The 26,498-nt window shown below is 42.5% G+C and overlaps 1 protein-coding gene across 1 annotated transcript; it reads right to left on the bottom strand.

Annotated features, from left to right (window-relative positions):
• Positions 1-2,544: 2,544 nt before the first annotated feature.
• Positions 2,545-24,556, bottom strand: C3H1orf198 (chromosome 3 C1orf198 homolog). The gene is made up of 4 exons (XM_014248327.2): positions 24,191-24,556; positions 16,795-16,845; positions 6,890-7,441; positions 2,545-4,990 (listed from the first exon to the last, which is right to left on the bottom strand). The coding sequence occupies exons 1-4, from the start codon at positions 24,536-24,538 to the stop codon at positions 4,934-4,936; spliced, it is 1,008 nt and encodes a 335-aa protein (XP_014103802.2). The 5' UTR covers positions 24,539-24,556; the 3' UTR covers positions 2,545-4,933.
• Between the last annotated feature and the right edge of the window lie 1,942 nt (positions 24,557-26,498).

Below are 26,498 nucleotides of genomic sequence, written 5' to 3'. Positions count from 1 at the left end.
ATGGTGGGCCAAGAAACTCTGATCAGTTGGCACTTTTGCAGCGCCTTTGGCCAGACTCAGTTTCTGGAGCCAGCTCAGTGTGTCTCAGACTGCAGGCTGAGACTTGTGCTGGGGGCTTAGAGGCAGTGGCACAGCCCCGGGCAGCAGCTCCCAGCACCTCAGTCCCTGCAGCAGTCACTGCCTGCACTGCTGCCAGCCTGGTGGGAGCTCAAAGGTGCCCTCCTACGTGCTCTGAATCACCGGCAGCAGCTCAGTTTCTCCAGGATGGAGAAGTTATGAAAAAAAGCTTTAATTACTGGCCACAAACATTTGCAGTATTCTTGCCTTGGAGCAACTGAGCTGCAGCCAAACGGGTGGAACCCAAAGGGATCAGTACAAGACTTAAGCCAGAGCAGGGCTTCTTAAACATAAGCTTATAGGCATACACCACAAGTTTCTTTCCTGGCAGATGTAAGGTCTGAAAAATGTGTCAAGGAGAGCAGGATGTTCAGTTAGAACTTTAATAACAAACAGCTGTAATAAAGCCCTGGCTTCCTACAAGTCAAAATAATTTTTGCCACTGAGCTAAGTGAAGCCAGTGCTCCAGCTCACACAGCTTGGAAATGTCAGGGTGGAGAGGACCCGTGTGGTGAATTTTATCCTCCCAGCTGCTTTGTTTTTTCTTCCACCACCTTTTCTTCTTCTCCCATCTCCATCAGGATGCCACCACATCTCTTCACAGCAGCCAGCATTTCACAGCAACCAAAAACATTTCTCCTGAGATAATTTGCACCTACTGCAAATGGGAGATTTTCAAAGACTGCTTTCAGCTCTGGTTAATTTGACTTCAGAGAACAAACTCGGGAGACAAATGACCCATTGAACTTCAGGGTCACTGGCACTCAACATTTTTGGTGAGAAGAGAAGCCAGAGGGCCCTTGTGTAAACCTCTGTTTGGTCAGTCAAACCATACAAAAATTACAGAAGGTTTTTTCCTTCCCCCATGCATTTTATTTTCTTTTTCATTCCCTTGTTCATTCTGGAGAGAAGCATTATAGGAAAACTACTATTTTCAGGGCAGCTGTATCTTTTCTGATTTGCTGGCATCCCAGTCAAATCCTACCTTGCCAAGGGCATTTAGTCCTGTATCTTGATCTTGCATAAGGCCCAAGTTTCATAGCCATGTGCCCAGCCACCCTCTGGGTGAAGAACCTTTTTCTAATATCCAACCTAAACCTCCTCTGACACAACTTCAGGCCATTCCCTCAGGTCCTGTCACTGGGCACTGCATTATGGTTTTGATCTTGGAGTAATATACAGTAACATACTGATTCAAGTGGGTGATGGGCAAACTTGGACAGCAAAGCCCAGGGGTCTGTCTGTAAATAACACCTACAAAGCTGGGTTTGTATCCCAGGGACATGACTTGCAAACTCTTTGGGGGATGCTGAGTGATCAGCAGGACTCTGCCTGCTGGGTGCTGCACCAGCACCTACAACCATGACCTCAAAGGCTGTCCCAACCTCAGCAAATACCTCTAAAGTCACCACTAAATCAATCAATCAGTCAATCAATCAATCAATCAATCACTATTCTTCAGCCACAGCATCTGTTCTACCCTGCCCTTACAAGTCTTCGCTCCTACATCAGACCTGCTGGCTCCTCATGCTGAGACAGTGCCCAGATGCTGTGGATTTGCCTTTAGTAGAGAGAACTTTTAAAATTTGAGAGGGAGGTTAGATAAGATTGAAGCAAATTATGTGTAGGCCAGTTCCTAAATATAGTTGGAATGCCACCCTTACTTGGCTGTGGAATCTTTCCAAACCAAATTCTTCTTCAAATGCCTTTTTAGCTGTTGGAAATTCAGCTTGAGCATAAACCAAATTGTTTTTCCAAATACATGTCTGGAAGAAGATGTGAGCATGCAGAAGGAAAAACTATCCCTGTAGCTGCACATTTGATTCTCTTACACTTAGGGAACTTGCTGCATATGACAAAAGGCAGGAAGTGAGACTAGCCAGTGGCCTCTGCTGGCATCCTCCCTTTTGTGAGATGTTTTTTTTTTAAAGCCCACCCATAACCCATTCTCTCCCCATCCTGCTTGGGTGAAGTGAAGGAACAGCTGTGTGGTGTTTAATTGACAGCTGGGGCTAAACCACATCATGCAGTTTTCAAATTGCTTCTGCAATAATGATCTGGATATTGCTTTGGATTACCTGGAGATGCTGGTGAGAGAGAGTGTGTGTGTTAGGCTTAAGTCTATTACAGTGAAGTACAAATAGATTTTAGTCTTTCCCAGATCTCATTCTGTCCCCAGCTGTCAGATGCAATGATAAAGCAAGGATACCTCCCCAAACAGATTCACTTAAAGGCTTGAAAAATCAGCTGAAGCGTGTTGATTTTATTTTTTTTTTTCTGATCTAAAAAATTCGGTTTCTAAATTCTGGATCAAATCATTCTTGGCTGTCTCTCACTCAGATTCAAGATGGCCCAAACAACTCCAATGGCACAGAGGAAAACAGAGTATTAAGGACAACATACAAAGCAGCACAAAAACCTTGACAGTTCTATTTAAAGTGACTTTATTAAAACATTGTTAATATAAAATGTGACCAAATACAATTTTGTTTTTGTAAGAATGTTTAATAAAAACATATTCAAGAAAGAAGGAGCATCAACTCTTGTCAAAGCACAGGAAAAACCTACCAGGATAAGTAAAAAGTTCTGCAGCATGTTCTACCAGCTGGTCCCAATGTGTATTAGGGTTGAGTTAGCCGATGGAAGAGACAGGCAGCCCAGGTTCTTCCCTAAGAAGCTTTAAGGTATTACCAGAGATTTAAAGTAACGCTTCTTGACAGTAGGAGACTTTGTTTTCAGATCTCCACAAATCAGAGTAAGATTAGAATGTGCATCTTCATTTTGGATTTACTACTTTTCAGCAGCTGAATGTACAGAAAATCAGATTCACTGGTAACTGTAAACCCCAAGATTAACATTTCTTAGCCTTAAAAGGAAGGTGCAAGTCAGTATTAATCACACACCTAAAGAATTTGTGTTCTAAGCTGTATTAATTCTGGATGCTTGTAGCAAATGCTACAAAGGAAAAAAACAGCGGTAAAGTCCAGGATGGTAACAACAAATATTTTCTGAACTTCTGAACACAGAGACAATATCCATGAACTACAGGAGTTTGTACATCTCAAGAAGAATGTAAAGAAGCTTTCAGAAGCCTATACATAAGGGTATGCTATGCAATGACTTCTACTTTGTGGCAATTTTTCCGTTTAGCTAAGGAACCTCTTGAGAAAACACTAGAAAAAGTGGAGGTTTTGGCCTCGGTAGTTCTTTTTTTTTTTTCTTTTTTTTTTCTTTTTGGTGGGGTGTGGGAGCAAGAGTGGGGGGATATGCTAACAGCATTTTTCTTGCCCAACAAGTAAATTTTAATGCTCTATCAGCATACTCTGCTCGTTCAGAGCAAGCAGCACACCCATTAGAGGCAAGGATTCTTCCAGGACATTGCAAACTCTTCCTGTAACAAGCAGAAAAAATTCTGCTGCATCCAATTCTGCACATTTAACTGCCCCTGGCACTGAACCAAATGTCAAGTGCTAATCCATGAGAAGCCTAGCACAACTATTGCTTAGGAGATGGTGACCTTCTTACAGCCTTGTCTGGGACCCATTAGAGCCCTGTGTTTTGCCTTGTACCCCAAACAAATGCTATGGGACTATTGCTGAGGTAAAGGGAGAAGTCGAACCTTTGGCATTGGAGCAGACCAGTCACTGGCTGTGCGTAGGGGAATTAAGGCTTCAAGGTGAGGTAAACACAGTGAGAATCAGTGTGTAAATCATGCTGCATTTCAGAGACAACAGATCCAAATGACAGCTACTCTTGTTCTCTACATTTTAAACACCAAAGATCATTCAAAAGCAGAACTGGAGGCAACACTGCCAAGGGCCACCTTGAGATGCCTCTCTGCACCTTAGGAATAAATGTAACCCAGATGTTGAACACTAAAGAGGATGAACCCACAAGGAGGAAAAAGCACCAAAGTTGATGAGTCCTTGAGACGACAAGCTGCTTAAAAAACCAAAAAGCCTCACACTGCTAGGACCTCCCATAAACATAGTGGTTTACTGACACAAAGGTGATCTACACCCCAGAAATTCTCAGTGCTGTAGTTCCAGCACTAGCATTATGAAGAGTTATGCTCTAGTAAGGAGGCAGTGAAATTGTGTTCCCTGAAGAATTTCTCCAATTCGTTAGGTGTTGTCCCACTCCCTTCTACCCACCCCCAAGCCTTCAATCCAAAGACCAGAAACATCATTTCCCCATGTCATTTTTCTAACATTCTTAAGTTATTTTAGCAGATTTGTAGGGTACAAACACAGTGCATTTCTGGATCCATCATTTTGGCAATGCCTTTGCCTTCTTCAGAAGTGTCTTCAGTAAGTGGTACAAGAGATACTTTCAAACTAAACAAAATCTACAAATCAATGCAATTCTGGATGCTTGCTTTTCATACTGTTTTTTGCCAGCTATCTGAAGCATGGTTGGAACCACTGCACGTGCAACACTATTTCTTACAAGCCATGCTAGCCAGGTTTCCCCTGAAAACAGCAATCTGTTCCTGTAGGTTCCATTTCCAGGATACAGAGACTCTCATTTCTGTTTCTTTAACATGTGTACAGTAACTTCCTCCATCCTCTCAATACAGTAGCTACTAAAAATTTTAACAGATATTAAAAAAATATCCAAAGGAAACCACACTTCTATCACTGTTTAAAAAAAAACAAAAACGCATACGGTATTACAAAAGTTTATACAAAGGCAACATTTAAGAGTTTTGAAAGTTACTTCTAGAAAAAGACACAAATGCTAGTAAATTAACATACAAGGAAAAAGGTATTCCACTCCTTCCCCAAAATTGGTTTGATCTGTTTTGAAGTATCTTTTACCAGTTGTCTAGAAAATCAAAGCCAGTCTTCAAGATAACATTGCTTGTACTAGTCTGCAAGGTGAAAAGAAAAAAAAGGAAATAAGATATAGTTGTTATGGTATTACAAACTCAATATTTGACTGCCTATCTAAAAGATAAAGTTTAAATTTTTTCCTGATAATATTTCAAGGTCTTTACCATGCTCTAGGATACCTAAGAACCTACACCATAAAATGCTAGACGTGACATGGAAAAATACTCACAATGTCCAAAAAGGTAATTCCAGATAATAAAATTATTCTTGTGGTCTGCAGGCAAAATGGTGGGGCTTTTTCCTCATGGAAAAAATTCATGAAGATCGATTTTTTGGACTACAGTGGGAATTGCAGAGAATGAAGCAAACACAGAAGGCAAGCACCATTAATTCAACAGATTGTCTGTTGCAATTAGAGCCAGTTGTTTCCAGAAAACTACACAGATTAAACTTTGATGACAAGTTATTTACTAGGCTATCCACAACATGCTCATGTGTTAGCCACGTCATTTAGGGCGATTTTAGTGTTTAGGAAGAGTATTCAAGAAGCAAAGCCGAGTCTCTGGATTCTCCTCCTAGAGCACGGCTTCCCAGGACAGGGAAGATAATCCAGAAAAGAAGGAAGAAAATTCTTATCATACACAAAGTTTTTCTCTGTTCCTCTGTTCCCATTTTGACATGGGAGGGTTGTTTCTCCACAGAGAGAAACAACAGGTTTCTCAAACTATTTCAGTTATCTTGAAAACATTCACAAAGGAGTTGAAACTGTTAATTTGTAAGAAAACAAGATAAAGCCTTTAACTCAAATTAAAGGGCTACCATGTTCACAAATTGTAGCTAGACAGCTCACGAAGCATTTTCCCTCAGCTTCAGAAAGTGATAACTAAACATAGGGCTTCAAATACCGGAGTGGCTTAAGTATTGTTCTCTCCTAAGTGCTGCCACTTACTTCTCTTGACACCAGTTACCTCAGCCTGCATCTTTCTGACTTTACATCATCTTGTTTAGAATTCAAACAATCACAGCTGGGAAAACATAGTAGAGATAAAGCTCTGTGATATGCTGAAGGTGTACAGTAACGTGTCAGGCTATTGCCAGAGTGACACCACAGATTTCAAACAGAACTGCACAGCTCTGCTTGAAGTACCACTCCTCTACTTCACAGTTTTCAAGCTTTTGATCTCTTTCTTTTTTTTCCCTCACTGTATCACATCCTGCTGTTCCCTTTCTTTTCTCACAGATCAACATCTGCTTTTTAAAATAGCTTCAATTGGCTATTGAGCTGCTTAAGGTTATTTTTTGTTGTTGGGTTGTTTGGGTATTTTCATTTAAAAAAACATTGAGAAGGCTAATTCTGGAAGCTCGTTCTATTTCTATTTTGGACTTTAAGAGAAAACACATTTGAAAGCAGCACAGCTGCCTGGGACAAAGCACTGGGAAGTGGCTGTCAGGCTACTGCTTGGAACAGCTGAGAACTAGTTCACCAGTCACCACTATGCTGTGTGTACCAAGAAAGTATGCTAGACCTTAGTTCACCTACTTTTCAAGTTAAAAAGCTTATTCTTTCCATTTTTGGAAAGTTTTGCTTTAAAAAAAACCCAAAAAACCCCAAACAAATAAACCCCAAACCCCACAACCTCTTTTATTTGATACAGCAACTTGCTAGGTAGCTTGCTGTCAATTAGCTACTTGGTGCCTTGTCAACATTTTTTGTGTTAGATTTAAATTGTGCCTTTATCCCATGTGTTAAAAAGCACTTAATTGAGGTTAACACGTTAAACAGACTGTTAAATAACAGGTTAAATAGACTACTTCACATTTGAAAGACAAAAAGCCATCAAGCTGAGCTATGGCTTGGTGCTTTTTGGAGTCCCTAATCTTCCAGAGTGGCCCTGCCAGATTTTAATGCACTCTACAGTGGGTATAGCAGTACTCACCTGTCCAGGCATTTGTGGGTCTGTAAGTATAGTACCATCAGTATCTTCCTTGTTTGTCCTAGAAGATGCCAGATCCTGTGGTGGATCAGGAAGAAAGAAGTCATCTAGAGAAGTAGTAGGGAGTTGAGTGGGTCGAGGTTTCTCCCATTCCAGAGATACAGAAGGTAGGCTGGGGGCGACAGACTTCTCTGGTTTAGTTATGCTGGGCTTCTCAGCTTTGGTCGTCTCCTTTGGAGCAGACTCTTGTCTGTAAAAAGAGGGAAGGGGCTTCTCTCCTTTCTCCATGGACTTGATCTGGCTGGGGGTCAGGGACTGGAACTCAGACTTGTCTCCTTCAAACTTCGAGCGCTCTGCGTTTATCTTCCAGAAGGACGACTCCTCTTCCTTTCTTGATGGTATCAACCCATCAGAGCCAGGGGTCTTACTGGCCTGAGAAGACTTAGGGGCTTGGGCACCAGGTGCTGCTTTGACAGGTTGCCTCTGTTCGTTCTGCAGCTGGGCACCACCTTGCTCTTGTATGGAGAGAGATGCAATGCTGAACTCCATCTGACTCTGTACAGGGACAGAAAAGCAGTATTTCAAAGCCCTTCACACAGATACAGTTTTGACTTTCTGACCCTGGTGCATACAGGTAACACATCAGCCCACTGCAAGACAGCTCTCAGACAACAGATACCACAGCAAAGCTCATTTAATTTCTCCATAAATGTCTATCTTTGTAGTCCCATAAAAATAATGATTTTTAAAAGTCTGAACTGCAAGCAAACATAAAAGTCCCATACCTGTTGCAGAGGAGACAGAGAAAGCAATTGTATTGGAGTTACTCAGTGCCATCTAAGGCACAGCATGCACAGCCCTGAAACATTAGAATAGCGGCACTAAAACATTACAACAGCTGCTGATGCCTTTTGAAAGAGATGTTTTACATGAAAATTTTAAGCAAAAAAACTTCAGAGTGTAGCTCAAAAGGCAATCTTCCATTATAGTCTTTGAAATAGTTGGCTACAGGTCCATCTACTTCCAAGATAAAGGATTAGATGTAATGGGTATGTGTAGGTAAGTCATTTTATAATTCTAATGCCCCTCTGAAGGAAGAGAAATAACTCCAGCAGGACCAGTTCTTCCTATTAGCTCCTATTCCTATTCCTGGAATAGTTCTACACCTATTCTAGAGCCCTGGTTTGTTTTCACCTGCAGTGCAGAGATAGTTGTACCCATTTCTGACAGGTAACACTGGGCCAAGGAAGCAAGTGACCATAGTTAATGCATGAAAAAAAATCCTACAAGTCACAGAAAAATGAACAGTACTTCAAAATGATTGTTTTACTTACCACCACTTCAGTAAAATTATTCTCAACTAGCTAGACACTCTTCAGGCTAATAAAAGTTAAGCTTATTACCCTCTGAGAAACATGTAAGCATATGTGCCAGGAAAGAACAACCTAATACAGACTCGTGTTTGTAAAAAGGAACAAATAATGCAAGGAAGAAAAAATTGCCTTTACTATTAAAGCTGTGCTGTTGTCATCATGGGTCTTCTGGGCTTGGAAAAAACTCAGAGGACTTGTAGCTTTTGCTACAAATGGTTAAAAGATACTTTGGAAGTTCATTACAAATGTGTGTTTTTCCACCATTTTACTTAATTGCCTAGCCTTTCCTGAATAAAACAGCAATAGCATCTATGGGCTAGTGTCTAAAACAAATCCTAGTTGCATATCATTTTCACTGAAGTGTTTGATCTTGAGTCCTACATTATTGTGCATGTTAAGTTCAAAGGGACTCCAGATCTAGCAGGACTCACACGCCTGGTAGTTAATATTCAGAAACTTTTCATCAAAGAACAACTGTTAACCCAGCAACTGATTATTTATAAAACAATTTTTTTAAACAGTCAGCAGCTGACTACACATAATTTGATTCATGGACTTAGATCTGACCTTTCTAAAGAATTAGATGCATCATTTTTCCAAGGCTGTAGGCAGGAAAGCACCAAGCTCTGTGTTCTCATGGAGAATATACTGTGCTATCAAAAGACGCAGAACATAAACAAGCTGCAAGTAATTATAGCTCAGCTAGAATAAGGTGAGTGCAAGGATACACGCAAGTCTTACCAAACAAGTCAACACCCCACCCTGCCTGCAAAAAAAATATTAAGAAAATCCTTAGTGCTCTGATTTATTTTTATTAAACAAGTCATGACATAAAATTAGGAGCAGGACATTTATCCGTAGATAAATTTTGCGTAAACAAACCAGAGATGCAATGGTGTTGAGGATTATTTACAGTGACTGCCATTCCCTGTATTAAAATATAGGGATTTATTTCTCTAAGCTCATTTGGCAGCACTACTGAATAGTGATTTACCACCCTGAAGTTAAGATGCTTTAAGACTTTAGAACTGATAAAAATCCCAGCTTAAAAAAACCCACAACACAACACAAAATAGACCTGCAATTCCCCAGTAGCCAAGAGGAAAAAAACAAAAGCCAGATTCTAAAAATCAAAGACAGGTTAAAAAAAACCCAAAAACATCTTGGAAGATTTAAGTCATGTAGGAATTAAATCAATGCTGCTTTTTGTCCTGCAGCAGTCTGCTGTCTTCTGAATAGCCTGTCCCGGGGCTCACACTGGGGATGACAGTAGCTAAAGGCCATCACAGCAGCAGTCACTTCCAGCAGAATGATTCCTTCACCCCCCAGCCCAAGGGAGAGGGGAGATCAGTGCCCAGAGTGCGGAGTGGCCATCACAGCCCCCAGGTCCACCAGAACAGCGTTGGAAATAAAATCCAGGAAAAACACCAATGGAAGGGAAGTATGGGTCTGTTAAAACAAAAATTAGAAAAAGTAAACCAACAAGATGGCTCTGCATTTCAACAGCAGCCAGCCAGACAAGCAAAGCTAGGCCTTCCGAGATGTTCTTAGGCTGTGGAGCTAAAGCCACTGACTGTGGTGATATTTTCTGTTCTTTTTTATGGGTCAAAATATCAGCTCAGAGGTGCAGTTTGGAAGTGGCACATCGCTCCTAGCGTAGAGAAGAGCGTGGTGCTGCAGCAGCACTTCAGGCAGTTGTACCTTTCCAACCTGCTCATGGATACAGGTTCAGGAGAGGATGTCCTCTTTGCCCTTTTGTGCAGAGACCACGGGGCGCGCCCATTTCAGAAGACAGGACCACCTGACATTTGAGACTGCATATCTGTCTCACGGTATGCTTTGGGGATCAAACAGCTCATAGCCTGACACAGAATAATCCAAGTGAAAATACTTCTCCAGGAGTTTTCACTCTCCCACAAGGAAGGCAAAGAAGACAAGACTACCCCGACAGGTTCTGAAAGCACCGTGTCTCAGCATGATGTAAATACAGCTCCGAGAGGTCACACGGATAATTCTGCTTCTAGCATTTAATTCCAGAAGCCAAGAACTTCTGCGGACCAGTCACAAGATATTCTGTTTTCCCTGAAATATATAATGCTTCTATTTGACTTCCGAGGTTATTTAACACATCTAAACCCCTCAGAAATGCAGCTGACGAAAGAAAGTGATTAATAGGCAATATCTTTCCAGTCAAAAAACTGGCAATAAAACACCCTCCCCCGCAAGGAAAAAACAAACCAAACAACAGAGCAGCAGCCTAAGTAGGAAGATAATTTCAGAGATGGAAAAGGCCCATGTGTGAAACACCCTATACTGACATCTAAGTAATGAGTAGTACTGTACACTCTAATGAGTCACTAGACACTACAAATGTGATTTTAATTAGAGTTCTGCCCTCAGTTTCTTACATCAGATTGCAAATTGGCAATTGGTTGCGTCAGCAGAAGGAAGGAAATGATATTTAAAAGACAGCAACTTCCCCCTCCCCCCAAAAAATGTCCTTTTCCTTTAGGTTTGCCAGCCATGAGAATATCTTGATGCACATCTCTCCTGGCTCCAGCCAAACTTAGGGGAGCAGCTCACCTGTAAAGGTTTGCCTTCCCCAGGCTGGGGCAGGGCTGCTGTGAGCGGCACTCAGAAGCAGAACTGCACTTGTGGCACTCCACCAGCTGCCACCCCGGGGAGGCAAACACTGAACAGTGGGGTGTGATTTCATGGTCAAAAGGGAATTGTCTTTCAGGCACAGTTTGGGATTCTAGAGAGGGTTTCAGTTCTCCACTGCTTTCATTGATTTTGTATTACTTTACATGAGCTGCAGTTTCTGTACATATAATTCCCCATCTGAGGAATAAAATAAAAATATTTTTCCTACCATCTGTCCAAATGGTATTTCTGGGAATTGTTCAGCCCAGAAAGTCTCAAGAGTTTACAGACAGACTAGTACAGTCCCAACTGTAATTTCTAGAAATTATTGGAATTCAAATAAAAGCTATTAACAGCAGCAGTATTTTGAAGATATTGCATTAGCAAGTCTTGCTCAACACATTGAGAGGGAGAAGAGAGTGCATTTGAAAGCATGCACAAAGTATTTTGAGGTAAAGCAAACCTAGAAGTCTGTGTTCTTTTCAGTCTTATCCCTCTGGTCCCAAACCACTGCAAGGGTTTAAATAAAGGATGCCCTGTCTTGATCATTTTTCTGTATCATAAATATAAATAATATTATAAATTGCAGGTTTTAGGAGGTTGCATATCCATTTTTCCTTAAAAAGACCATATGAAGGTATTTAGGAATTTTGCTCACCGGATTAAAAAATTTAGACCGAACTTCAGTCTCAAGGCAGCAATAATCCACTAAATTGTAACAGTGGCTGTAAACACTCGTGGGAAACAATGTATGCTGAAAGAGAGGCACCAGACACTGAGACTATCATGATTTAATAATACTGTATGAAATCAGGTCTCAGTTCATAAGTACATATTAAAAACAAGATGACCACAAAGAACCCAGGAACTTTTAAAGCATCTTATTCACTCATCAGGAATGTGTAGTATTTTACTAAGCAGTCACGCAAATACAGCCAAAACAAATTGTTTTGCTTGGCAGGATGAAAAAACCAAATTGTTGAGACAAAGACTACAGAAACACTGTCAAAAGCAACTTGTTTTAAGCACAGCCTGATAAATGCAGGGGTAGAGAAAGCCAACTTTAAAGGATTTAGAAGATAACTTTGCTTTGCTGAATGGACAAAACCAAAATAAATATAGGGCCCGAAGTAGCTGCAGTATTTGATTTGTTTCCTGTGCACACCATGGGTGTTTTCAGGATCTTTCCAAAGTCAGAAAGAAACCCTTAGGTCAGCAGAGGCAAATTGCAAGGGCAAAAAATAGAGCAGAGCACTCAAAACCAATCTAAATAATTTTAGTCCATAGAGAAAGACAGTGCCAAAGTTATATAGAATGGACCTTTGGAGGAAATTCCATTCTGTACTCTGCTGATATGAACTCAATCCAGTCTGCCACTGTTACTGGCTAGCTTGAGCAAGCTTGTACTGACAGTGCCTGGTTTTGTGATCAAAACCAACAAAAATTGATGCAGGTAACTGAATCCTTACACTTGGCCATACAGAACAAAATAAACCTTGAACACAGTTTCTATTACCACACGTTGGGTTTGGTTTTTTTTGCTCAAGAACTAATAGTCAACAGAAGTTTTACAGCACTGTGTTTTAAACATATGTAGCCTAAATCAAAAAGGGAAGGCTAATCTCAAAAGCTCAGAGATCACTCTCCTTCCAAGGAAGCGCTGCCATTTACGCCAGCTTGGTAAAAATAATCACACCAAATTATAGCTTGTAACAAACAATTATAATATCATGCTGCTAAGGTAGGAAGGAAAAAAATTCTCTTCTGCCACTGTTTTCCTATTTAAAACAAAACACCAACTAGGGCTTGTACAAAGAAGGATACTGAAGACTGCCTCAATTTTAGATAAAGGAAACAGTTGGGAAAGCATGTTTATTACAAGTGGAACATAGCTATTTTCTTCCTAAAATATTGCTAGGATTAGATCATTTCTGTAGCAATATAATTAGGGAATTCAGACAGGGAGGCAGCAACTAGATTATTGAAAGGATTGAAGCTTGTTGCTTCCTCATTTTGCTTTTTTTTTTTTTTTTTTTGGTTTGTTTATTTTAAACACACCTCAGAGGCTTCTCTTTTCAACAAATACCTGAGGGCGTGTTGAAAATAGAAGAGAGTCAGCAACTATTCTACCTGTATCAAGAAAAATAAATATTTAGATATGCATGTGTCAATTTCAAACATTTGGAATAAAACCCATTTTCGTTAATAGCATGAATTGGAAGTAAATTTCAATTTACTGCCATGCTGCACAGTGCGTTCCATGTGTAAACTTAGGTGGCAAAGTGAAATATTGTCTTCCCATTACTAAATTAATTAACCCACTCCCCCCAAAAATCTAAAACCACAAAACCCATAAAGTTCTGAGTTCAGGAAGAGTTGCAGAGAAATTTTATTTCAAATTTCAGGCATGATTCTTGTTTTCCATTTATATCTTGAGGTCTGTGCTGAGTTTCACTGAATTTTTACTTCAAATAAACCAAGAAACCTCAAAGGCTAAACTCAGCCAGAATGTCATCTTTCATCTCACGTAAACCTGAAACCATAAATAGAATGCCCTGAATTCATAAACCTGGCTAGAGTTCCGGTTGAAAATGTAACCCACGTTTCAAGACATGTTATGTCCATGAGGGCTCCACCCATGAACCAAATCACTCCCTCCAATTCAATCTTTACTTTTAAAATGTCAGCCCATTTGCAGTGCCAAGAGAACTCGTGGCTTCCCAAGTTTTCCTTCTGAGAAGTGCTATTGTTATCTACTAAAAATATTATTTTAGATACAGTCTAACAGCTATCTCAGCAATTTACACGGCAGTTCTACTTTGTTTGCCTTGCCTGAGGATTTAAAAATAAAAAGGTGAGGCAAGAAATACTCATCTAAAAATAGTGGAGATATTAATGGAAGTGTTTGTTGTGATAGGAATGACTGCAGTCATATCACACATTTGTGTTTAAAATGAGAACACAGAAAGTTCACTTGTGACACAAGCGAACTTTATCAAGCCCTTCAACAATGTTCTGCACAAAATGACAGTAATTCAATACACTGTTCTCTGGGTAAGTCTGACAGCCATGGAAGTAGGGAATCCATGGCGCTAGCTACAGTGATAAAAATTTGTCCATATCTCGTCAACTAGAATCCCCACTGGCATCACTGTTACAGCTGGGAGCCTCCAGCCTGGGAGAATACATGCCCTCCCCTCTTCTCTACACTTCTCACTACCTTCTCAGTTTCCTTCATGTTAGTTACAGAAAATACTCATTTTGCTGCTTTATTTTTCTGTGTCTCAGTGTTTAAAAAAAAACCAAAACAAAAAAAACCCCCATTGGTTTTACTGATTTACATTGATTTACATCTCTACTTCTGCTCTGCAAAAGCCACGTTCCCTTCCTCAGGTAAGCCAGAGCATATTCATGCACATTCAGGCAATAACATGCTAAAACCCCAAACCAAACAAAAAAGCTCTGCATTAAAGGGAGATCAGGGAGAAGAGTTTTTTTTCTGGGTAGAGCTCATGGAATGGAAAGAGCCCGACAGCCTTAAATAACAGTGGGAACAGGATCTGGCTCACAGGACACTGAACAATGCATTACAACACACCATCCTCCTTCAACAGCTCATTCAGGTTTCCTCACGTGGGACCACTTGAGTAAGGCTACCTTTTCCTCAGCTGGGAGCTCATTAAAAATTGCCTTCCCGTATTTCCTCATAAAAGTACTGGTTAGGGAAGATCAAAGTGTAAGCACAAAGCAAGAGCTCCACTTTTGAAAAGGAAGACTCAGCAGTGGAAGGATTTGGTTGAAAGACTGATACAATATGAGGCACCAGGGAAAAACCAAAAGGAAGAATCCACAGGGACCGACCAACCCATACCCCATAAATCCAGGCAAAATGGATTCTCTAGACTTTTGCTAATGAAAAAGGTCATGCAACTTTTCAGCCTACAGCTGTGGCACAGCTTTTATTCCTGGTCAGCAAAGAAGGAAGACGGGGGAAGAGGGAAACACAGCTTAATTAGCCATGACAATTACTTCTAAAACAACCTTCTCCCCTCCTCACTTCTCTTCAGTGACCACATGAATGCTCCCATATCATTCCGTGTTCCTCAATTCATTACAGTAAAGGATGAAACTAGTACATTTATCCACCTGGTCCCTCATTTTGGGACACCAGGAGGACAGTAGAAACACCCTTCATCAGCAAGCAATAAACCACAGACTGGGTTCAAAAACACTTCGGTACACATACAAGCATTAAAAAGAAAAGAGAACTACCAATTAAAGAGAAAATCCACTCAGGTTGCAGATGTATCTTATCACAGATCACTAGTCAGTGCATTATATGAAGCAGCACATCTCTAGGAAGTTCAAGTATTCAGAACTTACAAAATCTTATCAAGTCAGAGCTCAAAAATACGATTATGGCTGCCACATTCCCAAACCTGAGGTTTTGTGTTTGGACCGGTAAGTGAGAGAGACACAACATTGCTGTCTCCAACATATTATTTATTTCACCCTACTGTCAATGAGGTCAACACTTTTCTGGCATTTTTTCCTTTCCTGGCAGATTCACCCAAGTATATCCACGTTAAAAACTTCTCCAATATTATACTAAAAGCCAGTGTCTGCTTCTCCTAAGGGTCCTGAAAGACAGGAGGGCTTGCCTGAGTGACCAGGCTTCCACTGCAGAAAATCCTCCACTGGCTCCTGAACCATCACAGCTTTTAAGGGAGTTTTAAGGCAAATGAAGTTTTATGGCATTGGTTTCTCTTAAACTGCAGCACTGCAGGCTGCCAGGACCCAGGAGTCACATCAAGTTATAGGTTAATCAGCTTCTGCAAAGCACAGATGGGTCGCAGCTACAGGCAGTGACCTTGAGCAGGGAGGGCTAAGTCTCAGGTCAACTGGATTAATTTAGTATTCACTGGCATTTCCAAATAATTACTCTGCATTAGGCTAAGATTATATTCATAAGGTCGTACATGATCATCTACATAGTTCAAGGGCAAAAGAAAAAAAAAAAAAAGAGAAAGAAATAGGGAACAGGGCAGTAGCAGCTTTCTCTGGCAGATAAGGGCAGAAAACACAGTCTGAAATGTGTGATTAAATTGACATGCCTGCCATATCCAGTTGAGAAGGACAATGAGCTATGGTTTTGCTCCCCGAATTTCTCCAAAAAGAAGAACTAAACTTGATTTCCTACCACACGTAAGGCACAACTGTGTTTCCTCACACAGCAGGTACAGAAAGATGGAGAACTCTGGCTCTGTGTTAGCCATATGAGAATCCCATCATAAATAATGCTTTAACAAAATACTAAAGATAAAGTGAGGTGTAAAAGAAATCCCAAACCAATCCACCACAGAAAAATACGTTATTTTTTTAAGGTGCCTTTTGGAGAGGAAATAACATAATGCTTCTAGCATGGCCCTAGGTTAACAAGTTTCACTGCATTTGTCCTAAGACAGGGTTTCAGAAAGAATACAATGAAGTTATGAGGTATCTGCACCTTTCTCACACCATTTAATAGCTGCTTTACTCCTGACTTCAAAAGTGAAATGCATCTATGTTTATAGAGTATCTGAGACACTGGTCTTTCTAAACATGGGAAGTTGGTTAAAAAGTTTGCAACAAATAATCAAACAATTTATAATGAATTGGTTTTATATCTGCACTCAAAGCCAGAACATCAGTTCATGAAGCACATTTTGTGTTTCTCCTCATGTAAATCAAAGCATACCAGTCCTGTTTCATTTCCAGGATGGTCACTTTATACGGCTTGCATGGAATAAAGGTGACATTAATCTATGAAGTATCAAAATGAAGACAATAAATGCAGAAGGAACAGTATAAGATGACAAACCAACATCAAAAATAAAAATGCTGTTTATTTACCTTCGTTTCCCAGGAGAACGGAGCTGAGTGTTCATCTTGCCAAGTTATGTCCTGAAATAAAATTCAAGAATGACTAAAGCTCAGAAAAGCAGCTTCATCTTCTCAGAAGCATCACACAGATGACATTATGTTACACTGATGGAACTATAACAACCACTGCTACGGAACTGACTAAAAAGTAAAAGCACTGCTTAAAGATTTAATTTTAAGACTGACTGAAAGCAGGTCCTCTGAGGGGAAGGTTATCAATACTATACCAATTTAATCTACAAAATATATGAAAGTTTAACCTGGTCTAAATCTCCTGAAATGGTTTTTCCACAAACAGCTTTAAAATGTATTATATTTCCAGTTTTCTACTAGATATTTCTTTGGTAGCCACTAGCAACACACAGGGACAGAAACAACAAAAGGAGAAGGGGCCTCAGGGAAATCAAGCCCCATTTCCTCCCTTTGGGAGACCGAAGAGAACGTGCACAACCAGGCAGTCGTGGGGCAGTGAAGCAGCTGGCATGGCCACTGGGCCAAGCCACAGCTGGATCCAGCCCCAACAGGACACATCATCGCGCCACGTCAGTGCCGGCTGCTCTGAAATAAACATTCACTGGTGTTGAAGGAGCCACACGGCATCCACAGCACAAAACCCGAAATCCGTTCTTCTAAGAAGCTGCAATTCTGAAAATAATCCCAAACTGAGACATTTAAACAATCTCCTCATACATGGCATGCCCTCCAGAAATACATGCGGCCTACACTGAAAAAAGAAAGGGTGGAAAATAATTTGAAAAATGATTGTTGTTCAAATTTTTTGAAGAATTACAGCAACATGATTGCATTTCTATTTCTAGTCATGGCTGGGACTCATTGGTACATTGGATGGTCCCATAGGCAGAGATAGTGTGCTGCACCCTCCCTCCTGAGCGGGTCACTGCTTGTGGACACCAGGGAAAGAAGGAGTGGGAACACTGTATGGAAAGGGAAAGGCCAGGATTAACCATGCACGATTTTCATACTCCTGCTGTTCAGAGAATAATAGAACTCAACCATGTTTTAACACAACACGAGAACTCCACATTTCACTGTGGCTGTTTTCTTCTTATTTCTGGTCTCTGCCTTTCTAGGAATATATTTCTCAGACATCTGATAACATTCTCCTGATCTGCCCTCTCTTATTTAACCATAGGCAGATTTTTTATGGCCAAGAGCTATGAGATTATGGTTAGAAGTGTCTAAAACCATCTCCTCAACATAAAAACATGTCATACTCTAACTATTACTCATCTGTGAAATGCAGGGTTTCTAGCAGCAAGATATTTGTGGTATACATGAGGGTGATCCCATGCTCTTAAAAAGAACTGGGCTGATAGAGCTCGTCTAAGAGGAAAGGCCTGGGCTCTGCTTGATCACATATTGTGGCCAAAAGGAAATCTGGTAGAGATTTTGCCAAGAACACACATGTAATACAGGTTCTCTCAATCCAGGAAACAGAGTCTCAGATGTTTTAACATTTAAAGGAAAAAAGAGAGCAAAAGCCTGCTTCTTAGTAATCTATCATCATTTGCACTGTGGTGTGCTGCTGTCTGCATGGGAATGCCACACCACTCGATGTGTGATGCCTCACAGCAGGTGGGTCTAATTATTTCAAACTCCTTCTAGGACAAGATCCTTTGCCTCTGAAATGGAGTTGGAACTTCGTTTCTGAAGCATGCATGAGAGAGGAATCACGGCACAGAAGGGAAGAGAGATGGGAGAACCTGACCATTGGAATGAGTCTCACACACAAGGCAGGACTAGAACACTTCTGTTTGCGTGAGGTCTGGATAAATCAAGGCTTGACTTCCACCAGCAGCAAAAGACAAAGGTGAAGTCCAGAGAACACTGTAACACTGCTACGTGCAGCCACAGCACCTTAAAGCTCCAGATGTGTAGCCATAGCTGCCAGCAGGTTTTTTTCTAAAGAGTTTAAAGGAAGCTCTGTCTTCTTTCCATTTACAGGACAAGCAAACCAGCTGGGGACAGTTTTTAACTTGGGAGTGAGCCAAGTTCATCCTCCAAGACATCCAGTTCTTTATTTTTGCCGTATTTGAGGCAAGAGAAGACAGCACCAGGAGGGACACCCCTTTACCCAATGCTCCCTTACACACCTTCAACTCAGCGATGATACTGCTGCTGTGAGCAAGCCCTGACAACAAAAGGCCGACCACAGAGGGATAAAAAAGCAGCGTGGGGTAGGCAGAGTGAAGGTATGAGGCTGTCATGCAGCAGGATACATCATTCCCTGCAGGACAGGGCAAGTCAGCCTCACACTTCATAGAAGCTGATGTCTTCTCAACCATCACTGCCCTTGTTGGCACTGCAATTTGTAACCTTGACCTCCAGCACAGGCAAGCAAAAGGCTCCTGGAATGAATTGATTTTGGTAACAGTTGTCAAAAATTCTGGTCAGAGACAGAGTCTAACAGTTTCATAGATTAGATAAGGTGGAAGTAGCGGACACTTGTTAGGCAGAAGTTCCCTAAAAGAAAAGGATATTTTATTTTATTTTTTTTTCTTAAAAGTATGGTTCATTGTATCTCTGAGGAGCTCTGTCCACATTCAAAAGATCTTCCATGGGATACAGCAAAGAATAAAATAGCATAAGACAGGGTTGGAGGATACAAACTTTCAAGCAATGGATGTCTTTGGTTACTTCAAGTACTTGGGGCTAGGATGAAGGAGACAGTTGACAAGTTTTGCCCATTGTCAGGGAAGGGAAGGAAGTTTGTGGCCTCCACCTCATGTGTCTTCACACAGAGAACATGCAGAGGATCAAGTGAAAAGACAGGAAACTGTTGAACTCTGCTGCTCTATTTAAACTCCCTAATTCACGTTTATCACCAACAAAATATGAGAAGTAACTTTGGTTTTCTGTAGAATAAACAAGTTCTTACATGCTTGAAGAAACTGGGAGCAAAAGAATCAACTATTTCAATAATTAAAAAAGTGAATTATGACTGAATTATGAAATTCTAGAGAAAAAGGCTTCAAGGCTATTTCTCATCAACATAGATTAGGAAAAAATCCATATCTGATCAGCTTTTGTTTTCAGCACACAACAATGCCTTCTTCCAGAAAGGAGGCAAATAAATAAACTTTTGTTCACCAGGGTTAAAAAAAAAAAAAGAAAACAAAACTATTTGTAAGAAATGGGGCCTCATGCAACATATTTCAAAGCTGAAAAAGACAAGTGAGAAAGAGAGGCAAAAATCTGGTCATACACTTGACTTCAACAACCAGCTGCAAAATATATAAAACAGAATCACAAATTACATTTGCTATATGTAGGCAGCTTGCTGCAAAACCACATCTGAATTTAAAAATGGAAGACACTGGAAGAAGCATGCCTGTCTATCTGACACAAGCATTGTTCAGCACAGCTGACAGTAGCTGGGCAAGACACAAACCCACCAATAAATGCTTCTCAGAAGTGTTATTAGAACAGAACTTGCTGGTTATTGAGGCTTTACTGCACTCAAAAGCTGCCTTTCATTTTCAGGTGTTTAAAAAGCACAAATCTCTAACAGGCCCAACTTCAAAGTTTTTGCTATATTGATTATTTGTTGCTTTAAAGCAATTTTAAGTAGGGAGGTAAAAGGGTTGAGCCTTTGCTTGGTGCCAAAGTTCTTAAGGCTAAGCAAAACAAATAGAATCTCTGCCTGAAGGCAGGTAAGTCAAGCTTCCCTCTTCAAACACAATGAATGAAGCTAACCAAACTCTCTTACCTGTCCTTCCTCCACAAAAAATGTTTACTACTTCCTAAAGCATAAGGCATTTTTTCCAATGAAGAGTTTAGTTATTTCACATCCAACTCTTTTACTGCTCAAATACTGAATATCCATTCAAAGAAAAAAAAAAGACCTAAAAAATAAAGGAAAAATCATACCTTGACTCTGTGTATATGTCACATGGTTATGGATCAAGAGGGATGGCATTAAGAGAACAGCGATAACTTGCTGCAAATTGAATATTTAAATTATCTTTCTGATAGTTCTGAGCCAGAGAGAACCCAGTGGCATCAACTGACACCAAATCAGCTGCGTTATGAAAGGTTGGTCACTACAGCTGGCAAAGGGTGGTAGCCTCTCACATACTGCTGGTTTTCCACCTATTCCCCCCATGGTTTATGGCATATTTCAAAAACAATAAAAAAATAATCTATACTACATTCATGCTCAATCTCAGCTTGTATTTCCAGATTTCTCTCTGCTCAGTTAACCTTCATTTCTACCGCTATGGGCATTAGAATGAAGAAATGATAAATGGAGAAATCCCAGCAATTGGGGGCTTATTGGAAAGAGGAAGCTCTGTTGTAGCATCCAAAAGCCCTCGGTCAGGAGGCCTGGGCTGTCTAGACACAGAAAATGATGGTGAAGCAGCAAACAAATTCATGTGCTGGGCTCATGTGCGATGACAGCAAGTCAATCTTCAGCCAACAGGACAAAACTTACTTCACAGGGGTGTGAAATGACCCTGCTAGCCTAATTCTCTTTTGAAACTGTGCTCACAGTGCCTGCAGGGCTTCTGCTGCCAACTCCATGGCTGGTGATGCTGCAATGAGGATAAGATGGAAGAGAAGGAGCAGTAACTCTGGGCATTTGCTAAGAGCCACACATGGTGCTGCAGTGCTCTAGTATTATAAAATGACTGATCACAGCTACAGGATGCCACGGTCCTGTTACTGAGTGTCTATTTTCTGTAACATCCTTCCCACACAGCAAACATACTCAACGGTGTTCTGAAAACGTAAGAGATGTTTATAGTTTGAGGACTTACAGTCCTGGGCTACGAATTCAGGAGATAAATTTGGCGTTAGAAGGGATATACAGGAAATAGTGGGGGTGAGAAAGAGGGAAACAACTGTCCAGAGATACAAGACCACTACGTATAATCTCTGGACCACCTCATCATAATGGTCATGTGCATGAAAATGGGACTGAAACAGTGAGAGGCCTGGACCAGTAAATCAGTATCCTCAGTATTTGTCCTTGGTTTGCTCTCTACCAAGTCCTCCAAAGAACATGAGGTGAAAGAGATCAAATTTCCATGCTTAAGCAAGCACAGGTAGATCACTACAGATTTCAACATCAGTTAACAGGGAAGATGAGCCGCGGCTGGAAACATGAAACTTTTGGAGCGGGTATATCTGCAAGAACATCATCAGACCAAAACACTCACTGAAAGCGCTGCAACATCCACAAGTGATTCTGAGGCATGCGGGCTACTCTCCGTTTCCTTTCCTTGCCAGAGGATACCGCACAGCAATGCCAGGGAGAGCAGCCAGGACCAACCCAATTGTCCTGAGCGAGGGCTGGGTGCAGCAGCTGAGTCTCACAAAGGGGCAGCGGCACCCTGAGCTGTCTGACCGGGACACAGAGGTAGCAGAGCTCTGCAGGCCAAGTGTTCACAAGCCCGGGAAGTTGAACTGGCAAGAGACCGGCGGCAGAGGCTCTGCTAGAGCAAGACAAGGAGGAACAATTTGTCAGCCAGGGCAAATGTCCAACAATCAGGTCAAATGCCAGCAAGGGAGCCAGGGGAGAGGAAGCTATCAGATGAAGAGCCAGGAAAGACTCCAAGGCTCAGCAGTACAGTTGGAAGAACTAAAATGGAAATGGCGAATGCCAAAATGAGTGGAATCTATTTTCTTCAGAGAAACAATTTATATTAACTTCTGCTTAGAAGTCAAAGAGGAAGTCAGTTGAGGCAGTGCTTCCAAAATTAAACACTTTGTATCAAGTATTTGGACGAACCATGCCTTCTTTGGTTAATGGCTACAGAAACCCTAAGGTTGTACATAGTGTAACTGTATTTGGGGAGAAGAGGGAAAAGAAAACAATTTGCCCAGTTTCAGATGGACTCTCTAGATGCTTTAGGAAATTATTATTTCCATACAGTGCAGCACAACAGCCTACAACATGCTTGCTTTCCTTCCAGATCCACATAATCCAAAGCAGAAAGCACAGCAGAGTTCTCCAAGGCTAGGAAAACTGAATGTATTTATTTTCCATACTCTGAATTCTTTCACAGCTAACTTAAGATTTAAGTTTCTTTTCAAAGGCTGCTTGCACAACCAAATTTGTTGTCTTGCATCCTCCTATACCTCTTTTTGGCCATTACTATCAAGTACCTATCTAGAATTTTAGGTATCACGAACTAGGCAAAACTGAGCTACATCCTATGCTCTCTAGCTTTAGATACGATGTGTGTGCAGCACAGCATCACACTTTCCTGACAGGGGAAACACAGGCAGTCTCTCCTGGCACAAAGCTGGTTGGGAACTATGGTGCCCAGTATCAGCATGCCCCAGATGCTTCTTAGAAATCCCATTGCAAGAGATATTGGAGAGGAGGCTAAAAGTAGCACTGCTCTCTTTAAATTGGATTGATGATTTCAAATGCGGAAACAGAATTTTTTTTTTTCCTGGTAGAAGCCGCATAATTAACACTAGGCCACTTAAAGTTATTATATGGACAGAGTGAAAGAAACCAACTCTGTAATCATACAAGAGTAAAAGAATAGAATAGAAATGTAAAAGAATAGAGAACAAAGGGAATCAATACACTGAATAAGAGGCATAGTGTCTGAAGAGCACTGTCAGGTCTCTTCAAGTGTTCTTAGACCTTCCTCTTCAAGGGCTCACACACTGTAACATGACCCACTGTTCCAGACCAGGTACTCTTTTACTGTGCATTTCCAGAACGGCTGCCACGCTTCACCACTGGATAGGTGACTCTCAGCAGGTTCAAAATCCATACTTTTTGCCATCTATCTTTCCACACCCTTGTTTTTCCTGGCATATGACATGGAACAGGCTGCATTTTTTTAAGGTGTCAAACATGCCAAGAGCTGGAATGTTTTCCGTGTCGTATTTTTAACCGTGTCTAAAACTAGAAACGAAAAGGAAGAAATTTAATTCAGTGTAAACATTCCCTACAGCCCGTTTTCAGCAAGGGACCATGTCCAGCGCCAGCCACGGTCATGCCCCGCCGTCGGGGGAACGGAGACCGTCGTCTTCTCCAAGTCTCCTTCCTGCAAAATCCACTTCAGCGCTATCGCTGCCGGCGCCTTCCCAGCTTCTACGGCGTGACCCCGCGCCCGTGGCGCGGTGAACATCCCGCCCTCCCCGCACACACAGGGAGCGGGGAAAGGCACCGAGCTCATCACCGGGGCGACCGGCCCGGCTGCGGTGCCCGCGATCCCGGCCAGCCCAGCGCCAGCCCAGCCCCGCCGGCACCGCAGCCCGGGGGAGGTGGCGGCCGCCGCGCCCCGCCCGTGCGGCGGTGCCGGGGATGGGGAGCGCCGCTCCCGCTCGGACCCCTCCGGCACCCCTTCCCCTTCCCCTTGTCCCGCCGCGCCGGTACCTCGTCTCCGAAGCGCACCACCTTCTGCCCGGTGTTGAGGCGCAGGCTGGGGTAGGAGGCGGGCGGCGCGGGCGGGCGGGAGGTGCCGCGGTGCGCGGCGTAGCGGGCCTGGACGTGCGGCTCCACCAGGCACTTGTCGATGATCTCGTCCTGCTGGCGGGGCGGCAGCCGCTCCCACTCGGGCCCGTAGCGCTCGCGGATCCGCTCCTTCTCCGCCATGATCTTGCGCGCCATGGGGCTCAGCGAGGAGAAGTAGCTGAACCGCTTGCGCTCCCGCTCGTCCAGCGGCCGGTTCCCGTTCATCACCGCCGTGCGGGAGGCGGCGATCGCCGCCGCCAGGGAGGCCATGGCCCCCCCGCCGCCGCCGCCGCCGCCGCCAGCCCCGCACTCGCACGGCGGGATCGGGGATGGGAACGGGAAGAGATCCGCCTCCTCCGCTCCCCTCCCGCAGACACCGCCTCCCTCGCTCCCTATAAAGCCGGGCGGCCGCGCTGCCCGCCCCCCGCAAGCCCAGCCCCGGCAGGCCCCGCCCGCCCCCCCCCCCGGCGGCGCCCGCCCGCCGCTCCCGCCGCGGGGAGCCGGCCCTGCTCCCGCCGCCTCGGGCCGGAGACAGCGAGGGAAGCGGGGACGCCGCCTCCCGGGCTTGCTTCGGTCTCAGTAGCGTGGGGCTGAGCTGGCCTCGCGGCCCTCAAGTGCTCCTGCCCGTAGCGCTCGTCTCCTACAGCCCTTCCCCTTCTTTCCCGAGGAGGTAAGCTGTCGTATTCCCACGCTGCCGGGGCCGGGAGCATCAGGAAAGGACTTGCCTCAGCTGGCAGAGGAGCGCCGTGCCCAAGAACCTGCCTTTCCTCACGCCTCAATAAGTCGTACGTGTTTCTTACCACGACAGAAGGTCCAGCAGCTGCTGTCAGAAGAGCCAGGATACCTGGCACAGGCGCTTCTGCCCAACTCCATCAGTTAGGGTGCAAGATGGTCCGAGGCGTCTGTATTAATTTTTATAGTAAAGTTGCAGCTAAGTGTAACAAGTCTATGCAGTGGGCATTAGTTACATTGGTAAATTAGATTCCCAAAGGCTGAAATAATTAGGTTTTCTGGTCTCTTCCCTTGCTGTACAAATTCTTGTTTCCTCTAACAAGTCTTTACTTTGGCAAAGGATTCACCAAGGTCCCACACACAAACTCCCAAAAGATGACCAGTCTCCCGGGGTGGGATGGGGGAAGCATAGTTCCTTTCCACAAAAAAAAAAAATCCCCTGCTAAAAAAAACCAAACCCAAACCCACAAAAACCCCAAGCTTACCTAAGATAGGCAAATATGTCCGAAGATTCATGTGAGACTAAATCTATTTTGACTTTTGGCTAGGTAGTTGCAGGGGAATATTTATTATCTTCAAAATATATTACAAAGTAGCAAAAAAATTGAGGTTCAGATTAATGGTTTTTCATTGCTTAGCCTATTTTTTTCCCCTCACTTTGCTTTCTTTAGTATCATTCTTAATAGATAAATGACTGGGGCTGCAATATATTAATGTTCCCATTTAAGAGTTCAAATGGTATTGCTAGACCAGCTAAGATGATACAGAAGAGGATGGAAAATGATAATTAGATTTCTCCACATACTTGGTTCTTAGGACGTAATTACAGTTCCCCAAGTCATCACATACCAGCCCAGTTATATAATCCTGTTTTGTTTGTTAAACTTGTTTGAGAGCACTTGACTTGAGGTCGCTTTCTTTCTTAGTCATCTGCATCACGCCCAGAGAAAGAAGCCTTGGAAACACGTTTGCAGGCACACACACACACACACACTCATAAGAGGTGTAATACACATTACCCCATTAATCTCTTTTGTCTGCCACCAGGGGCTGCGGATGAAGTCAGTCACAGGAGTAAGAAATGAGGACGAGGAAATCCAGACAATTGTACATGGTTTGTTTGCCCAGGCAGTTTTTTTCTTCCCCGTCACCACTTCTCCACCCTCTGGTCTAATCTCCAAATCAAACCACCCTCCTTTTTATAGTTCTCAAGATTGTCTGGTCAAGTGCCAATATAATTCCCCTTTCTCAATGAATAATAGAAGGCATAACAAAACTTACAGGCTTAGAAGATCCCATTAGAACACAATCAAGGTATAAAGTTAGTCATATTTCTCAGGCTGCTGTTTTTCCAGGAAAATAACAACTCCTTTCCTCCTCAGTGAAATGTAGTAGAGGTTTCTTAAACTTTTAGACTTGTAAAACAGAAGAAGCAAATAGTGCTTATTTCTAGTGAGATAGAAGAAGGTACTCACAAACAGAATTTTGGGAATACCTG

Source organism: Pseudopodoces humilis, chromosome 3, assembly GCF_049639895.1.
Source record: "Pseudopodoces humilis isolate 2021_Gansu_Grassland_sample_001 chromosome 3, ASM4963989v1, whole genome shotgun sequence".
NCBI lineage: Eukaryota > Metazoa > Chordata > Aves > Passeriformes > Paridae > Pseudopodoces > Pseudopodoces humilis.
Note: the sequence above shows the minus strand (reverse complement) of the source record. Positions and strands in the feature narration are given on the sequence as shown.

Bases quoted from the DNA above. Each gene is read 5' to 3' on its own strand.
- C3H1orf198 (XM_014248327.2), bottom strand. From the start codon at position 24,538: ATGGCCTCCCTGGCGGCGGCGATCGCCGCCTCCCGCACGGCGGTGATG. The intron at 16,846-24,190 runs GTACCGGCGCGG...ATTTTATTTCAG, and splicing joins TGGTGCGCTTCGGAGACGAG to GACATAACTTGGCAAGATGA. The intron at 7,442-16,794 runs GTAAATAAACAG...GTCCCTGTACAG, and splicing joins CGTTCTCCTGGGAAACGAAG to AGTCAGATGGAGTTCAGCAT.